This window comes from Coregonus lavaretus (assembly GCF_964263955.1).
Source record: "Coregonus lavaretus genome assembly, chromosome: 13".
Taxonomy (NCBI): domain Eukaryota; kingdom Metazoa; phylum Chordata; class Actinopteri; order Salmoniformes; family Salmonidae; genus Coregonus; species Coregonus lavaretus.
This window is the reverse complement of record NC_140000.1, coordinates 431787-451786: the sequence shown is the minus strand read 5'-3', so window position 1 is coordinate 451786 and position 20000 is coordinate 431787. Positions and strand designations below refer to the sequence as shown.

The 20000-nt window shown below is 43.6% G+C and overlaps 1 protein-coding gene across 1 annotated transcript in view; it reads left to right on the top strand.

Moving 5' to 3' along the window:
- The window catches only part of LOC311139269 (uncharacterized protein), a 71389-nt gene that overhangs the window by 26043 nt on the left and 25346 nt on the right, over window positions 1–20000 (top strand). The window contains exon 6 of the mRNA XM_084174158.1: window positions 6570–7555. Coding sequence (XP_084030284.1) covers window positions 6570–7555 — 986 coding nt within the window. The remainder of the gene's footprint in view (window positions 1–6569; window positions 7556–20000) is intronic.

The window sequence follows — 20000 nt, the reverse complement described above, 5'->3', positions numbered from 1 at the left end:
TGTAGATTAAACAACTTGATGGGTGTAAGCTATAGGGGGAAAATGCACTTTGAAGTCAACCTCAGCTCTTGTTAAAAGTACACTCAAGAAAAACTAATTTTATTGATCATAGCGATTCAGGAGTATCCGTAAAACAGGTTAATATGCCCCACCAACATTGAGTTGAGTTTGAGTTTGAGTTTATTTTTACAGGGACAGTGCACATTAATCAACGTTTCAGTAAAAGTGCCGGTTTTAGCCAGCCGGCTAATTTTCAACCGCAGTCCCTGGGCAGGTTATTAAAAACAATTACAATATGGACAATAACAACATAGAACAAGACATAGCATACAGAAATAGCAACATAGGACAAGCAAGACGTAGCATACAGACCGAGCAACATAGAACAAAAAGCAGCAAGACAAAATTCATAAAAGCAACAAAATGTTTCCACACCTCACAAGTTACAGACAACAGACATGGAAAGCGGCAACACACAGCTAGGGACCATGTTCACAAATCTGATTGACCTTTAGCCATGTCTTCAAGCATTTTGTGAAAGTGTGATATGTGGTGCAGTTGTGTGTGTCTGATGGCAGTGTATTCCAGACATGGGAAGCTCTCACAGAAAAAGCAGATTTACTAAAGGTGCTTTTCCTTAGGGGAACTACACAGTCACCTCTCATGGCAGACCTTGTGGATCTGCTGCCATATGTTTGAGTTTTCTGTTTAACAAAAATACTGAGTGGAGGGGGAGCCAAGCCATTTAGGATCTTGAATACAAGACATGCATCGGTGTATTGCACAAGATTTTCCCAACTCAGGAGCTCATGCTTTCTAAGGATGTGACAGTGATGATGGCTATTGGGCTTCCTATCAAGCACTTTGAGAGCCTGTTTGTAGACAGACTGAATAGGTCTTACTGTTGTACAGCAAGCTTGGGCCCAACTAGTCAAGCAGTATGTTAAGTGGGGGAGTATCATAGATTTGAAGTACAGTTTTGCTACCTCTGTAGTCAAACAATTTCGTATAAATCGGAAATTAGCTAGGTTGAATTTGGTTATTTGAATTACCTTTTTCACATGCTTTTTAAAAGAGAGGTTGGAATCAAGTATGATGCCAAGCAGGGACGGCTTGTTCAATAGGGCGATATGGGCGACGCACTGCCAAACGGGAAAAGGAAGGGATTTTTTTTCTAATCAATTATAAAAATAAAAAATATATATATATATATAATTTTTTTAAATAAATTTATAAAAAATTATATCACGGCAACAGCAGTTATCAGTGTTCACGTCTGATCTGCCAGCCACTAAATGTCAAATCAGGCTAAAGTCGTGCTTCAAATGGCCCCGCCCGTTTTTTGGGCGATTTCAGTCAGGTTGAAAATCGCCCAGAAGTCTCTCATAGCCTGTCATGTAAAATCTATTTTTTTCACATTTCAAAGCTTTCAATACATTCTCTATGGGTGTCTGTGTGCATGCACTTACGCGCTTTCGTCATACGTGACGTAACGTTGAACGTAACTAAGACAATGGCGGCTATCAGCGTCTATGTTGCGACCTGCAGTGTGGCGTTATTTTATGTTTTTAATTTGTAGACTTAGTTTACAAACATTCTGCAAACATTCTGCTTTGGACTGATCTTCGGTTTTGGACTGATCTTGTTGATCGTGTACATACCCGCTACGAACGGACTAAATAATGAAAACGCTGCTGGCAGAGAGGTGGAGCCGGCCACCTTCACCCTGGTCAGAGCGGACCGCGATCCTGGTAAGAGAGCGACTCTGTACCCCGACATTGAACTGCTTTCTGTGTCATTGAACCTTACTATTGTTGATAAAACAAGTTTACTGGAGAACGGAGAAAAAGTAGAGACTTTTGGACAAGGTGGATAATTGTATAATATAAGGCAGTTTATTCAGAGGTAAAGATATCTGCAATCGCGTTCACGGACCCGTTCGTCAAACTCTTAGGGAGCTATAAATTAAGCCCCATTACTTACCATATCAGATAAGAGAAATTGCTGCAGCTACATATATTTTACATCCTGGCCCTACATAGTTCACTATTTGCATCACTTACCAAAATATTACATGTGGTCATATATGCTTGGAAAGTGGAGATGCCATAGAACGTCAAAAAAGTAAACATTGCTGGAGACACATTGTCGTTTTGGAGAAGACATCGCGTTTGCTAGCGAAGAGATTTGTTGTGGCAAATGAACTTGGGCTGGGAATTGCCAGGAACCTCACGATAAGATATATGCATCAGCATTGCGAGTCTCATGATTCTATACATATTGCGATTCGATACTGTGATTTTATTGCGCACCATATGTCTGTTGCAGAGGGATCAGAAAGCCATGAGAACGAGTTTTGATCAGTCATGGAAATAAAAGTGCTGAAAACTAATTGGCTCCCAATGTGAAAAGATTGAGAACAAGCTATGAAGGAACAATAATGGTGTTTTGGTGCAGGTACAGCCAACTAGCGCTAAAATATTGCGATATTGTCAATACAGTATATCGTAAAGTATCACTATGTAACTCGATTTCTTTCACCCCAATCCCTCAAATTAACGGTAAATAACTGAATTGTTTGCCCCACATTTAGCTAAGATGATTAGCTAGCCAGCTAAAATGTTTTATTTAGTTAGCAGTCGCATCTACAATAGTTTACTGTCAATAACATGTCTCCAAAAATGACGTGGTGTCTCCAATTGTGTTGACATTTTACAATTGCAATGCGCATCCATGAGTATCCACTTTCTGTAGCTCAGCTGGTAGAGCATGGTGCTTGTAACGCCAAGGTAGTGGGTTCGATCCCCGGGACCACCCATACACAAAAATGTATGCACGCATGACTGTAAGTCGCTTTGGATAAAAGCGTCTGCTAAATGGCATATTATTATTATTATTATTATTATTATCTGAAGAGAGCCCCGAAACATTGTGTGCAGACATTTTATGCAATAAATGAAGTAGGTTCAATCTAGTAGTTCTGATCTTCTGATTGGTCCTGATGAGTTGGGCGAGGTCACCTCCAGGCTACTGTCACTGTTGCATTGGCTCTGAGTCGGGTTCTCTGTCTTCAAATGTTCAGCCTAAGAGAGGGGATTTTTGTGTGTGTGTGTGTGTGTGTTTAACAGTGATGATGTGTGTGTGTGTGTGTGTGTGTTTAACAGTGATGATGTGTGTGTGTGTGTGTTTGTGTGTGTGTGTGTCCTCAGAGCAAGAACTCGTGAGTTGGAAGAACTGAGAGGCCTATGGCGTGGGTGTTGTCCTTGGCCACCTGCTGACAAGGCTGACAAGATAGGACCCTTTTGTCCATTGTTATTGGATAGGAACAGAACTTATAACCAGCTCCTGACCTAAATAGATCTTAGCACAACATTTTACTCAACATATCATATTCCATATTCACTATAACAAATATATTTACTACGACATTAGCAAGAACCGCCACATCCTCAGCCGGCTAATCCAGTGTGTGAAGTTTTGCGGAGTGTTTGAGTTAGCTTTGCGAGGCAAAGATGAAACTGAGGGCTCCACCAACCCTGGTAAGCCAACACTTTTGAGATCAGTCAATAAATGCTTCTGGTATTGACTTATATGCTGCCCCTGTCTTCATGTTGTTGCTGGACATATCTTTTTTTAAATGTGTGTAGGTCACCTAAATCATCAGAAAAATTGCCCCTCCTGAGAATTTTTTCAGGAGCCGCCACTGATGCCAAGGTACTTAAAATCAGATACCCCCTGGAGCTTCTCCCCTGACACATAGACTTCTGGCTCAGTAGCATCTGTTGCCCTCTTTGTGAAGAACATGCAAACAGTTTTTTTCACATTGAGATGCAAACACGAGTCACTGAGCCACTTTGTAACCTGGACCATTACAGTAGTGAGTTCTTGTGCAGCTTGTTGTTTGCTCTTTGCATGCACATATATCACTGTATCATCTGCATACATTTGAACTTCAGACCCAGTACAGACAGAAGGCAGATCATTAATGTACAGGCTGAACAGGAGGGGCCCCAGTATTGACCCTTGGGGCACACCCACATCATAGCTAAGAGTGGGCGATAGCTCATTGCTCACTCTGACACACTGAGTTCTGCCTTCAAGGTATGATTTCATCCATCTCAAGGCATCGGGGGAAAAGTTGAACTTGGACAATTTTGTGATGAGAATCTCATGGTTAACAGTATCAAAAGCCTTCCTTAGGTCCAGAAACACAGCCCCAACAACGCCCCCTTTGTCCATCTTGGACTTCACATTTTCCAGAAAAAAGCAGTTGGCCATTTCTGTGGAGTGTTTCGCTCTGAAGCCAAACTGCATGGAATGTAATGTGAAGGGGCTGTTGTTGAGGTGGGCAATCAGTTGTTCTGCTACACACTTTTCAACAACCTTTGACACCACAGGTAGTATACTAATGGGCCTGTAGTTACTCACGTCAGCAGGGTCGCCTGATTTAAAGATGGCCATTAGACAGCTATACAGAAAGCCCTTCAATTGCTGAAATAAGTAAATCAAATCAATGATGAGAATAGTCAGATGAAGTGACACCTGACACGGACCTGGTGGCGTAGCAGGAAGATCGGAGTACTGTCAACCATGAGGTTGTGAGTTCAAATCCCAGGTGAGGACACGTTGAATAATAATTACTGTATAAATTAACATGCACAATGTAATTGTTTATGTCAAATATGTAAGTTGAAAACACTGTATTTTAAAAGCACTGTGTGTGTGTGAGCATCCCTAAACTTGCCAACAGACAAGGAGCTATGAATGGATCAGTGGTTCACCAATCAGGGCCTTGATTGGCTCGGCATCAGTGATGTATAATGTTTTTTTTGGGGGGGGGGGGGGGGGACTGTTTCTTTGGGACCATCAGGCAACGTCCTGACAACTGATACACAGAAATGTTCCTGCAACGTTCCCATTAAATGTGCCTAGAACATTCATATCTTATATTCTTAGAAAATGGCAACCATGTTCTCTGTATTCTTACTGGGGTGTTGATGGAATATTCTCCTAACCCACAGAAAACTGGACACATGAATGTTCTTGCAACATTCCAATGAAAACGTGCCTAGACCATTAATATTGAATATTCTGAGAACACGGTAACCACCTTCTAGGTAAGTTCTGTTTGACATCAATGGAATGGTCTCTTGGAAACAGTCCTTTCACGTCACTGGAATATTCCTATGAAACTAATGAAAGGAACATTCTCTAAAGTTGTGGGAACGTTTTTTGTTAGCTGGGGGGGGGGGGGTCATGTCCCTATGGAAAAGCAGCATCATTCACACTCAGTCCCACTCCACCTGGTAAGGAAAGACTGCAAGGCGCCAGGCTCAGTCAGGGTACTGTATGAATATGAGATTCATCATTACAGAGACGTGTCTGTTTTTAGCCATGTCAGCCAGTGCGAGCCGTGGTTGCTGAGTGACTGTGGAACAGGCCGTTGGCTCGTGTGTATGAGTACATTGTCCAGGCAGTTGTCTAGGCTGAACAGGAGCGTGCACTGTTGGAAAGCCTGAAAGCTCCAGCTAGCTCCGTCTCTCCAATGCTTGTGGTTTTCCTGGTCTATTTTCAACAGGCCAGTCAGTCCGTTATGGAGAAAGGAAGGCTGCTGGAAGGCTGGAGGCCCCGGTGGTGGTGACAGATCAATCTTTGTCCTCTTGATTCGACAGTTCTACATTTACATTTACATTTTAGTCATTTAGCAGACGCTCTTATCCAGAGCGACTTATACAGTTAGTGAGTGCATACATTTTCATACATTCTCTTCTGTCGTAGAGAAACAGTGCCTCCTGTGCACGACTTTCAGTAAAGTACTCTTTTTTAAATAAAAAGTTTTGTTGGCTCATAAAGAATCGCAATTATGTACACTAACCTGATCCATAGGAGTCCTGGAGTGCAGTTAAACTTGCATTGTACAATCAAGACCCTCAAAACCATGTTGGAAATGTTACTTCCGTGGTCTGAAACTTAAAGCCTTCACCTGTTTTAACTATTGTCATTCATGAGGTTTGGAAGGGAAGCTCGTTTCAAATATCAGTCGAACTTGAACACTTTTAAGCAAAATAAACATTTATGAAATCTCTGATTTAAAAAAATTGTGACCAACTAGATCAAGATGGAAATGTACATGTTTGAGTACCTGCCCTGTCAAGGGGGGGGTAATAATCACTTCGAGGAAAAATAATATTTCAAGGTGTTGTAATAAAGAAATAAACTTTATTAATAAATACATTCTAGAAAGCATAGTTCAGAAAACAACCAGCAATACAAGCCTTTTTTTCAGACAAGGGAAACAAAGAACATTGTAAAATGTTTGCCCTTGCTAAAATGTTAGAAAAGTGAATCAATGGCTTTTAATGAAGAGCAAACGTTGCTGTTGTCTTTTATATCTCTCCTTTATAAATCAGTGTCTATGTTGCTTTCCACTGTAATCAAGCTGATTAGAGAATAGCCTCCACCCTAGAAAGAGTAGCTATCAATTGTCTCTTATCAAACAACTGGCTAAAACAGATCACACAGTTCTTCTGGTAGCTTCTCTCCTCATCTGACCTCCACTGGCACCACAGACAGGAAGCCAGCCTCACGGCGGACCTCGACTGGCACCACAGACCGGAAGCCAGCCTCACAGCGGACCTCGACTGGCACCACAGACAGGAAGCCAGCCTCACAGCGGACCTCGACTGGCACCACAGACCGGAAGCCAGCCTCACGGCGGACCTCGACTGGCTCCACAGACCGGAAGCCAGCCTCACAGCGGACCTCGACTGGCACCACAGACCGGAAGCCAGCCTCACAGCGGACCTCGACTGGCACCACAGACCGGAAGCCAGCCTCACAGCGGACCTCGACTGGCACCACAGACAGGAAGCCAGCCTCACGGCGGACCTCGACTGGCACCACAGACCGGAAGCCAGCCTCACGGCGGACCTCGACTGGTACCACAGACAGGAAGCCAGCCTCACAGCGGACCTCGACTGGTACCACAGACCGGAAGCCAGCCTCACAGCGGACCTCGACTGGCACCACAGACCGGAAGCCAGCCTCACAGCGGACCTCGACTGGCACCACAGACCGGAAGCCAGCCTCACAGCGGACCTCGACTGGCACCACAGGCAGGAAGCCAGCCTCACAGCGGACCTCGACTGGCACCACAGACAGGAAGCCAGCCTCACAGCGGACCTCCACTGGCACCACAGACAGGAAGCCAGCGTCACAGCGGACCTCGACTGGCTCCACAGGCAGGAAGCCAGCCTCACAGCGGACCTCGACTGGCACCACAGGCAGGAAGCCAGCCTCACAGCGGACCTCGACTGGCACCACAGACAGGAAGCCAGCCTCACAGCGGACCTCGACTGGCACCACAGACCGGAAGCCAGCCTCACAGCGGACCTCGACTGGCACCACAGGCCGGAAGCCAGCCTCACAGCGGACCTCGACTGGCTCCACAGGCAGGAAGCCAGCCTCACAGCTAAAGGCAAAACAGTCTCCAAGTCTCTGGGATATGGAATCAGTTTTGACCTGCGAGTGGCAGCTGTACACTCAGAAGCGTCTAGTATACCGGAAAGCCACAAGAAGAACAAGGCAATTGCTTCAGATTTCACCGCAAGTTTCTTGAACTTTGTTTCATTGTTCTTTCTTTATTCAATAGTCAGGAACCTCCCCTACTTCTAAAAGTGTTCTCAAAGAACTTGTAATAGGTTCTATTAGATCAACCAGGGTTTGCAAGAGTTCATGGTACACGTGGACCGTAGACCAATTTTGAAATCGTAATGAGGCGACCAATGGCCCGTTAGTGAACCTTGACGCCTGAAGAACTTATTTCAATGCAAGCATTTTTTTTAAACAACTGACTAGTTGGTGTGAAAGAAGGTAATCACCTTGTTTTCATTTAGCAGGCGAGACGGCTGTACTTTTCTCCCTGACCTCTCCACCACAGTCACAGGGTGCATCCCAAATGGCACCCTATTTCCATGGCACCCTATTCCCTAAACAGTGCACTACTTTTAACCAGATCCCTATGGGCCCTATTCAAAGGTAGTGCACTATAAAGGGACTAGTGGGCCATTTGGGACGCAATCGGAGTGTGTTCTTCATGCATCTGTTTGTAGTTATTGGAAAGCGTTTCCCCGCCTCAATGGCTGACTACTCTGAAAGAGACGTTTATTGAGTCTAACAATTGACGGTAGCATCTAATTTAGCACCATCATTACTGGCTGCAATGTGTACTGTCAGAACTTTCACTGTTGTTGTTAAGCTTGTTTTGGTTTGGTATTGGAACCAAGTGCATCTCAGTTCTGTCTCTCTCTCTCTCTGTCTCTCTCTCTCTCTCTCTGTCTCTCTCTCTCTCTCTCTGTCTCTCTCTCTCTCTGTCTCTCTCTCTCTCTGTCTCTCTCTCTCTCTGTCTCTCTCTCTCTCTCTCTCTCTCTGTCTCTCTCTCTCTCTCTATGTGTTTGTTCAGGATTTATGAACTGATGGCTTTTGTTACACCACTTGGTAGATTTAGTGGTGAAGCTGCAGAGCATTCAGGGGTTTTCTGCATTAAAATATATTAGCATAGAAATAACCAGGAATACATTTAAGAACTTATAAGGGCCTTTTGATATTTCAACATCCTGTCTGAAGTTATTCAACGAGTTCTTTAAAACCCTTTCATTTGCATGTCTAGAAGCCTCAGAAATTATACCGTGTTGTGATCAAAAAGGGTTACTAGAGAGCAGTCTTATTTGTTTTCTTTCAAACTTGTTTTGGTTCAAACATTGGATCTAGATGGACTTTACTCTTGTGGCTGCAGCATGAGCAATTCATGTCGCATGAATAACAATGACATCAAAATTCTAAGCACTCTTATTTATTTTTAATTTGTCACTTGACATACTGTAGCTTGTGTTCTGACACACTGTAGCTTGTGTTCTGACATACTGTAGCTTGTGTTCTGACATACTGTAGCTTGTGTTCGATCCTACTGTAGCTTGTGTTCTGTCATACTGTAGCTTGTGTTCTGTCATACTGTAGCTTGTGTTCGATCCTACTGTAGCTTGTGTTCTGTCATACTGTAGCTTGTGTTCTGTCATACTGTAGCTTGTGTTCTGTCATACTGTAGCTTGTGTTCTGTCATACTGTAGCTTGTGTTCTGACACACTGTAGCTTGTGTTCTGACCTACTGTAGCTTGTGTTCTGTCATACTGTAGCTTGTGTTCTGACACACTGTAGCTTGTGTTCTGTCATACTGTAGCTTGTGTTCGATCCTACTGTAGCTTGTGTTCTGTCATACTGTAGCTTGTGTTCGATCCTACTGTAGCTTGTGTTCTGTCATACTGTAGCTTGTGTTCGATCCTACTGTAGCTTGTGTTCTGTCATACTGTAGCTGTAGCTTGTGTTCTGTCATACTGTAGCTTGTGTTCTGTCATACTGTAGCTTGTGTTCTGTCATACTGTAGCTTGTGTTCTGTCATACTGTAGCTTGTGTTCTGTCATACTGTAGCTTGTGTTCTGTCATACTGTAGCTTGTGTTCTGACATACTGTAGCTTGTGTTCTGTCATACTGTAGCTTGTGTTCTGTCATACTGTAGCTTGTGTTCTGTCATACTGTAGCTGTAGCTTGTGTTCTGTCATACTGTAGCTTGTGTTCTGTCATACTGTAGCTTGTGTTCTGACCTACTGTAGCTTGTGTTCTGACATACTGTAGCTGTAGCTTGTGTTCTGTCATACTGTAGCTTGTGTTCTGACACACTGTAGCTTGTGTTCTGACATACTGTAGCTTGTGTTCTGTCATACTGTAGCTTGTGTTCTGTCATACTGTAGCTTGTGTTCTGTCATACTGTAGCTGTAGCTTGTGTTCTGTCATACTGTAGCTTGTGTTCTGTCATACTGTAGCTTGTGTTCTGTCATACTGTAGCTTGTGTTCTGTCATACTGTAGCTTGTGTTCTGTCATACTGTAGCTTGTGTTCTGTCATACTGTAGCTGTAGCTTGTGTTCTGTCATACTGTAGCTTGTGTTCTGTCATACTGTAGCTTGTGTTCTGACCTACTGTAGCTTGTGTTCTGTCATACTGTAGCTTGTGTTCTGACCTACTGTAGCTTGTGTTCTGACATACTGTAGCTGTAGCGTGTGTTCTGTCATACTGTAGATTGTGTTATGTCATACTGTAGCATGTGTATTGTCATACTGTAGCTTGTGTTCTGTCATACTGTAGATTGTGTTCTGTCATACTGTAGCTTGTGTTCTGTCATACTGTAGCTTGTGTTCTGTCATACTGTAGCTTGTGTTCTGTCATACTGTAGCTGTAGATTGTGTTCTGTCATACTGTAGCTTGTGTTCTGTCATACTGTAGATTGTGTTCTGTCATACTGTAGCTTGTGTTCTGTCATACTGTAGCTTGTGTTCTGTCATACTGTAGCTTGTGTTCTGTCATACTGTAGCTTGTGTTCTGTCATACTGTAGCTGTAGCTTGTGTTCTGTCATACTGTAGCTTGTGTTCTGTCATACTGTAGCTGTAGATTGTGTTCTGTCATACTGTAGCTGTAGCTTGTATTCTGTCATACTGTAGCTTGTGTTCTGTCATACTGTAGATTGTGTTCTGTCATACTGTAGCTTGTGTTCGATCATACTTTAGCTTGTGTTCTGTCATACTGTTGCCTGTGTATTGTCATACTGTAGCTTGTGTTCTGTCATACTGTAGCTTGTGTTCTGTCATACTGTAGCTTGTGTTCTGTCATACTGTAGCTTGTGTTCTGACATACTGTAGCTGTAGCTTGGGTTCTGTCCTACTGTAGCTTGTGTTCTGTCATACTGTAGCTGTAGCTTGGGTTCTGTCATACTGTAGCTTGTGTTCTGTCATACTGTAGCTGTAGCTTGGGTTCTGTCATACTGTAGCTTGTGTTCTGTCATACTGTAGCTTGTGTTCTGTCATACTGTAGCTTGTATTCTGTCATACTGTAGCTTGTGTTCTGTCATACTGTAGCTTGTGTTCTGTCATACTGTAGCTTGTGTTCTGTCATACTGTAGCTTGTGTTCTGTCATACTGTAGCTTGTGTTCTGTCATACTGTAGCTTGTGTTCGATCCTACTTTAGCTTGTGTTCTGTCATACTGTAGCCTGTGTTCTGTCATACTGTAGCCTGTGTATTGTCATACTGTAGCTTGTGTTCTGTCATACTGTAGCTTGTGTTCTGTCATACTGTAGCTTGTGTTCGATCCTACTGTAGCTTGTGTTCTGTCATACTGTAGCTTGTGTTATGTCATACTGTAGCATGTGTATTGTCATACTGTAGCTTGTGTTCTGTCATACTGTAGCTTGTGTTCTGTCATACTGTAGCTGTAGCTTGTGTTCGATCCTACTGTAGCTTGTGTTCTGTCATACTGTAGCTTGTGTTCTGTCATACTGTAGCTTGTGTTCTGTCATACTGTAGCTTGTGTTCTGTATTTTATGGGCTATTTCATAGTAAGACTGTTCATAGTTCATAGTAAGGCGGTTCATAGTTCATAGTAAGGCTACTTCGATAATGAACGACAGCTTTTCAAATCAGCCTAATGCTCAGTTTGTTCACCCAATAACATTTTTACTGGCCTTGATTCATTTTCAGTTGTTTGTTTAGCCTTGAGATCGTACCTCTTGGTGCAGGATGATAGAGTGCGTTAGCCAGTGGGACCCTCTACTAATGTGTGGACAGTATGGCTTGTAGCCTATAGTTCAGCGTCCTGTTTCTTAGACATTGCCAATGATGCAATGCTTCTCTTGGACATTGCCAATGATGCAATGATTCTCTTAGACATTGCCAATGATGCAATGCTTCTCTTGGACATTGCCAATGATGCAATGCTTCTCTTGGACATTGCCAATGATGCAATGCTTCTCTTGGACATTGCCAATGATGCAATGCTTCTCTTGGACATTGCCAATGATGCAATGCTTCTCTTGGACATTGCCAATGATGCAATGCTTCTCTTGGACATTGCCAATGATGCAATGCTTATCTTGGACATTTCCATCTATTTTTCCCATTAGGCCTGTTTTCTGAATAGATATTTTCTCTGTTCTAACAGGTGTTTTTCCTTGACTTTGACCTCGTGCTCTGACAGGAATTATGTAAAAGGCTCAGTCTTTTCTCTCAAGGTTTCCTCACCTTGTGTGCTTTAGCTGGTGGCAATTCTGGCAACGCCAAGTGTTTGCACAGCAGGCCAACCACACAACCAGGACTGGCTGTTGTCTCTAATCTACAGAACTCTCTGTGCTGGTTACACTCTCAAGGACAGGGCGCGGAAAACAGATAAAAGAGAGGGGGGAGAGAGAGAGAGAGACAGAGGAGAGAGGGAGAGGAGGGGAGTGTCTGGTCTTTGGGAGAGGCGGTTGCTTGGTTCTACAGATTTCTCCCCCTGCAGTCACAAGGAGGCCTCATCTGTCTTTCTGTAGCAGTGTCCCTTACCTTGGTGCTGCCGGGTCGGCCATCTGCCAAGGGAACAAGGCCACTCAGACACACTGACAGCTAGTGCGAACACTGGGGGACTTTGCGGTGTTACCGTTAAATATAAACTTTAGTGATCCTGCATTTCCAGTTCAGCCAGAAACTTTTATTGCACGGTTATTGAGAAGTTGAAGCTTGTTTCAGCCTGTCAGTCAGACTCTGTGTGGTCTTCTGTGTTCTCACCAGAATGCTGACGCTAGTCTCCATGAGCTATCGTGAATGGCTAGCTGTGAGGAAGCAATAGCTCCTCTGACATAGTCAGTTGTTGTGAACGTGACTGAGGAAGCTTCAAGCTACTGTCATTACCACAACACAGACTCCACTGTCTCTAACACTGACAGGCCTGTGACAGGCCTCTCAATACTGGTACATCTCTGTCTCTAATTATCGTAGTAAAGAGTGTGATAACAGCTTCTGAACCTGTTCCCAGCACGAAGCAGAGGGGGAAACGTGCTCATTTAGGGCAGGACACACACACACACACACACACACACACACACAACACCTGGTTCCGCAGTGCGTTGTTGTGCAGAACAGAGATGTTTGTTTGTGGGAAGGCCTGCCAACATAATGTCAGAGAGGACTGAGGACTGACAGGTGGAGACGTGTTTTGCTGCGTGGGATGCGACCTGGACTTGGTGTTGGCCAAGAGAAATCAGACAGTGCTCCTGGAAATGTGTTTGAATGGACACCAAATGGCACCCTATTCCCTAAATAGTGCACTAACTTTGACCAAAAGTAGTGCACTATAAATGGAATAGGGTGCCATTTGGGACGTAAACCTGTTGTTGGCCAAGGGATTGATTTTACAACACATATTTCGCCCCCGCCCCCCCCCCTCTCTTCCAGTGTTTTTATTGGCCAGAGATGCTTTCTACTTCCACCCCCCACATTGTCAACAATGTTTTCTACTAAACAGACGGTTTGTCCAACAAATGTCTGTTAAACTGGAAACCATAACCTGTCCTAACACAGTCTTAGGTGACATGCTGTTCTATGTTGATCCTGCTGTAATCGAGGCAGTGTGTATTTTGTACGTTGCACTTGGAGCTAGGACTGGGGCCATATGGACGTTTGGCGGTATTTTATGTTTTTGAATAATATAACTTCCAGATATGTTTAATGAGTTGTTCCTGACCCTAGGGTGGCAACAAATACATTATAAGTGGTTTTAAATGGGGCTTTCTCGCTTCTGTTTGTTTTTCTACTGTTCAATCAAACTTCAACCCAAAATAGTTTTCTGCATTTTTATACATTTCTGCATTTCCTTCACTCTTTTGTTATCGTTTCCACACTGCATCACATTCATTTTGTCTTTGCATGACTGTATTTGGTGGAAAAAGTCATTTTCCTTTTATCAGTATAATTATTCTCCTCTATAACCATGAATTTTCAATGGATTCAATGGCAGTTCTCACTTTCTCCACAAGGGGCATTGTGCCGATTTTCTAGGGTGCTTTTGGTACCAGCACAGCCTCACAGGCAAGATTCATGGCAAAAAAAGTACACATGCCAGCGCTGCCTCCCAGGCACTATTCATGTGCGCACCCGAAGCTCTTGCTAACAAATTAGCAGTTTCTAACTGTTAGCAGTCTGTTACTACATTTCAGTCATTTAGCAGACGCTCTTATCCAGAGCGACTTACAGGATTCAGTGCCTTGCTCAAGGGCACATCGACTGATTTTTCACCTAGTCGGTTCAGGGATTTACACCAGTGACCTTTCGGTTACTGGCCCAACGCTCTTAACCACTAGGCTACCTGCCGCCCCGACTGGTAGTAAGAACGGACGATTGCCATAATTTCCCCAGTTTAATCACTCAGTTATTACATTTATATTACATTCAACAATCCAAACATTGAAATACCGTCATATAAGGTAAAGTAAAAATCCAAACCGGTCCGTGCATCAATACCGGTGTATATAGTAAAATATGGTTTACCGGCCAGCCCTACTTGGAGCAATGTTTTTGATTTTCCTTTGGTGTTTTTTTTAGATAAGAACAAGCATTCGGTTAGTATCGGACGTTCTCTCCGAATATAACTTTTTACAGCAGTGCCTCCTGTCTGCACTGACTGAGAATAGATTATTGATCAAGAACTGTCTGAAAGACATTGTTGATTAGATTACTGTAACATCACTGGTTTTTTTCTGGATGAAAAGGGGTTTAGGTGGTTGGTATGGCAATGGGCGCAGTCGGCGTGGCTAATTTGTAGACACATTTTTAGAGGCCCCCATGTTGGCGGTGTAGATTTCCTGCAATTCTACACATTTCTCCATGGAGCTGAGTGAAAATGTTGCGGTTTTAAAGCTAATTTCCTGCAACTATATACATTTTGCCATGGCTAATGCTGTGTTCTTTTGCTCAAACATAATACAAAAATCAACACTGCTAAATTAATTGTTTTTGGAATTTTCAATTCTCCCTGACTGTGTAGCTTTTATTTTGGTGATTGTTAGTTCGCAAAGATTATTTAAAAAAAAATATATATATATACAGTGGGGAAAAAAAGTATTTAGTCAGCCACCAATTGTGCAAGTTCTCCCACTTAAAAAGATGAGAGAGGCCAGTAATTTTCATCATAGGTACACGTCAACTATGACAGACAAAATGAGAATTTTTTTCTCCAGAAAATCACATTGTAGGATTTTTAATGAATTTATTTGCAAATTATGGTGGAAAATAAGTATTTGGTCAATAACAAAAGTTTCTCAATACTTTGTTATATACCCTTTGTTGGCAATGACACAGGTCAAACGTTTTCTGTAAGTCTTCACAAGGTTTTCACACACTGTTGCTGGTATTTTGGCCCATTCCTCCATGCAGATCTCCTCTAGAGCAGTGATGTTTTGGGGCTGTCGCTGGGCAACACGGACTTTCAACTCCCTCCAAAGATTTTCTATGGGGTTGAGATCTGGAGACTGGCTAGACCACTCCAGGACCTTAAAATGCTTCTTACGAAGCCACTCCTTCGTTGCCCGGGCGGTGTGTTTGGGATCATTGTCATGCTGAAAGACCCAGCCACGTTTCATCTTCAATGCCCTTGCTGATGGAAGGAGGTTTTCACTCAAAATCTCACGATACATGGCCCCATTCATTCTTTCCTTTACACGGATCAGTCGTCCTGGTCCCTTTGCAGAAAAACAGCCCCAAAGCATGATGTTTCCACCCCCATGCTTCACAGTAGGTATGGTGTTCTTTGGATGCAACTCAGCATTCTTTGTCCTCCAAACACGACGAGTTGAGTTTTTACCAAAAAGTTATATTTAGGTTTCATCTGACCATATGACATTCTCCCAATCCTCTTCTGGATCATCCAAATGCACTCTAGCAAACTTCAGACGGGCCTGGACATGTACTGGCTTAAGCAGGGGGACACGTCTTGCACTGCAGGATTTGAGTCCCTGGCGGCGTAGTGTGTTACTGATGGTAGGCTTTGTTACTTTGGTCCCAGCTCTCTGCAGGTCATTCACTAGGTCCCCCCGTGTGGTTCTGGGATTTTTGCTCACCGTTCTTGTGATCATTTTGACCCCATGGGGTGAGATCTTGCGTGGAGCCCCAGATCGAGGGAGATTATCAGTGGTCTTGTATGTCTTCCATTTCCTAATAATTGCTCCCACAGTTGATTTCTTCAAACCAAGCTGCTTACCTATTGCAGATTCAGTCTTCCCAGCCTGGTGCAGGTTTACAATTTTGTTTCTGGTGTCCTTTGACAGCTCTTTGGTCTTGGCCATAGTGGAGTTTGGAGTGTGACTGTTTGAGGTTGTGGACAGGTGTCTTTTATACTGATAACAAGTTCAAACAGGTGCCATTAATACAGGTAACGAGTGGGGGACAGAGGAGCCTCTTAAAGAAGAAGTTACAGGTCTGTGAGAGCCAGAAATCTTGCTTGTTATACATTTGAAAACAAAATCGGTTTCAGTCCAGTCATGCGTTCAGAAAGCTAATTTGAAAATTGTTACTGTCACTTGCAAATTGCCTTGGCGAACTGCATGATAGTTTGCCAGCCGTTGTTTGTGTGGTACTGTATTACAGCCTCTATCTCTACAGAAACTATTGATGATCTGTTGATGACCATGTCCCTCATCAAGAGACTGGCTGGAGTCGAGCCAAAAGCCTTCCTTATAATCCTCTCTGTCTCTCAATGTATGTCAAACAAATGTGGTAAGATTAGAGAAAGTGGGCCACTTGAGCCAGAAAAGAAGCAGTCAGCCAGCCGAGTCAAGGGGATAGAGAGGGGATGTAGGTCTAGTGGAGGGAGGGAGGGAGGGAGGGAGGGAAAGAGAGAGAAAGAGAGAGAGAGAGAGAGAGAGAGAGAGAGAGAGAGAGAGAGAGAGAGAGAGAAAATAGAAAGAAAGAGAGAGAGAAAAATAGAAAGAAAGAGAGAGAGAGGAAGAGAGAGAGAGGAAGAGAGAGATAGAGAGAGAGAGAGAGAGAGAGAGAGAGAGAGAGAGAGAGAGAGAGAAATAGAAAGAAAGAGAGAGAGGAAGGAAGAGAGAGAGAGGAAGAGAGAGAGAGAGGAAGAGAGAGAGAGAGAGAGAGAGAGAGAGAGAGAGAGAGAGAGAGAGAGAAATAGAAAGAAAGAGAGAGAGAAAGGAAGAGAGAGAGAGGAAGAGAGAGAGAGAGGAAGAGAGAGAGAGAGAGAGAGAGAGAGAGAGAGAGAGAGAGAGAGAGAAATAGAAAGAAAGAGAGAGAGAAAGGAAGAGAGAGAGAGGAAGAGAGAGAGAGAGGAAGAGAGAGAGAGAGAGAGAGAAGAGAGAGAGAGAGAGGGGTAGTGGAAGGAGCAGAACAGACCGGGATAGTAAGCAGTGTAGCAGCACAAGGTAGACTGACAGACTGACTGAATCCCTGGACCCCACAGAGAGGCCGCAGAGCAGGCTGGAGGGCTGACAGACAGACTGACACACCCACAGACAGACCACCAGTCTGTTACAGACTTACCCAGGGCATCAGCTGCAGGACAACAACAACAACAACAGGTGCCCAGTGACCGGGGGGGGGGGGGCAACAAGGTCGACGACATGGCCGTAAAGAGAAAAACATTTCAGTCAGTCAAGAGGCTCTATGTATTTTGCCTGAAGTCCAGAGTGAATGTGATTTCAAACTGTGACCTCTAGCCTGTCTGGCCAGGTTTGAATGAAGTGAGGAAGAATGATGAGCCGATCGTATTATAAAACCTCCAGAATGTACAGGGGGAATTTTGGGTTGAAAATGTCCTTGTTTTCAACCCCTGGATTGGTCACTGTGATAATTGGATTATCTTCCACACGGTTGACAGTGCAGGGGTGGGGTAGAAAATCAGACAGTCAGTCAATGGGTGAAATGAAATCAGTCTGGATGAAAGAAATCCCTCTCTGACCTACATATTATTCACCCCCTATTCTCAAATGATGTTAGCATCTGCAGTTTGACAGTTTCCAGGCAGAATTCATATGGGTAATTCATCTCTGTGTGCGCTGCTGTGAAGGCAAGGCAGTCAATGAGGATTGTCCTCCATTCAAATTCATTCTCAGGCATCGTCATCTAAAATACCGCTGTTTTGTGTAATAGTCTTAAAGGTAATGCTGTCAGCCTTGTACCTAGGCGCAGTGGACTCATTTTCAGTCCCATAACATTACTTAAGAATGGATAAGAGTAGCAGCCTTGACATGGAAGAGCACAGAGGGAAAGCTCACACTAGTTATTGTCTGCCCTGCAGTAATTAGCAACTCTGCCTGATGCCTAATGCTCACCTACATAAAATGTGATGATGCAACTAAGCGTGAAAACGAGACAGTTGACTGTTCTCAGTACGTCATAGTTTTTTTTGGATCATGTTAAACGTGTGAATGAATTGGCGAAGTTAGTTGTGTACCATAGGAGGAATAAAGGTGCTGTTGAGAACGGCATGTGACAGAGAGAGGCTGCCTGTCTGTCTCCTGATGGGATGGATGCTGCAGACCTGTTTTAGTCTCAGTGTGATCAGCATTCAGCCCCATCACTGCAGTGGCAGGCACACTCAACACAGATATGGCTGTTTACGCTACACTTCTCTATGGTCTATCAGATAATACTGAAGCACAGAGCCTTCTAGGACTAATACTTCTGATGCTGTTTTCCTCAGTGTGATCAGCATTCAGCCACATCACTGCAGTGGCACACTAACACAGATATGGCTGCTTTATGCTGTTCCACACTTCTCTATGGTTTATTATAATACCACAGAGGACATGCTAATACAATTAATACTACTACTACTAATACTGTTAATACTACTACTACTACTATTACTACTGCTTCTACTACTACTACTACTACTACTATGTTTACTAATACTACTACTACTACTATGTTTACTAATACTACTACTACTACTATGTTTACTACTACTACTACTACGTTTACTACTACTACTACTACTACGTTTACTACTACTACTACTACTACTACTACTACTACTATGTTTACTAATACTACTACTGCTACTACTACTACTACTACTACTACTACTACTACTACTACTACTACTACTACTGCTACTACTACTACTACTACTACTGCAGCTGCTTCTACTACTATGTTTACTACTACTACTACTACTACTACTATGTTTACTACTACTACTACTGCTACTACTACGTTTACTACTACGTTTACTACTACTACTACATTTTACATTTACATTTTAGTCATTTAGCAGACGCTCTTATCCAGAGCGACTTACAGAAGCAATTAGGGTTAAGTGCCTTGCTCAAGGGCACATCGACAGATTTTTCACCTAGTCGGCTCGGGGATTAGAACCAGCGACCTTTCGGTTACTGGCACAACGCTCTTACCCACTAAGCTACCTGCCGCCCCACTACTACTGCTACTACTACTGCTACTATGTTTACTACTACTACTACTGCTACTACTGCTACTACGTTTACTACTACTACTACTATACTACTACTACTACTACTACTACTACTACTACTACTACTACTACTACTACTACTACCAGATTTGCTGTCTGGTCTGACCAGGGAATGACCGACTGAGGGGGATGTGGTTTAGTTACAACATTCATCACCCTGGATCCTGCCAAGAGTCTTTGACTGAAATGTATTACAGTATAATCAGTTTTTCAGCGGCGAGGAATAACTGCCTATGGCGTAATCCGTTCTCGGTCTCTCACGAACACAGACAGACAGACAGACCCCTGTGAAAGTCAGTCCAATCCTTGGTAAACGAAGCTGTCAACGTTTCCTTTTCAGACCTTCCTGTCATGGCTGAAAGCCTATGTAGGGCATAGGGTGCCATTTAGGATGTATCCTCAGTGTTTTCACACACTCAGTTCCTCCTCTGTTTCTAAAGCTCTGCTGACCCCTGGTTAAATATAGCAGGATGGCTGTGAGCTCCGGTTGCCGGGTGGTTGCCGGGTGGGTTGCCGGGTGGTTGCCGTGTGGTTGCCGTGTGGTCACTCCCAGCCAGAGTCAGTCAGTCAGGCAGTTGATTTATGGTGTCCCAAATGGCACCCTATTCCCTACATAGTGCACTACAGGTGACCAGAGCCATAT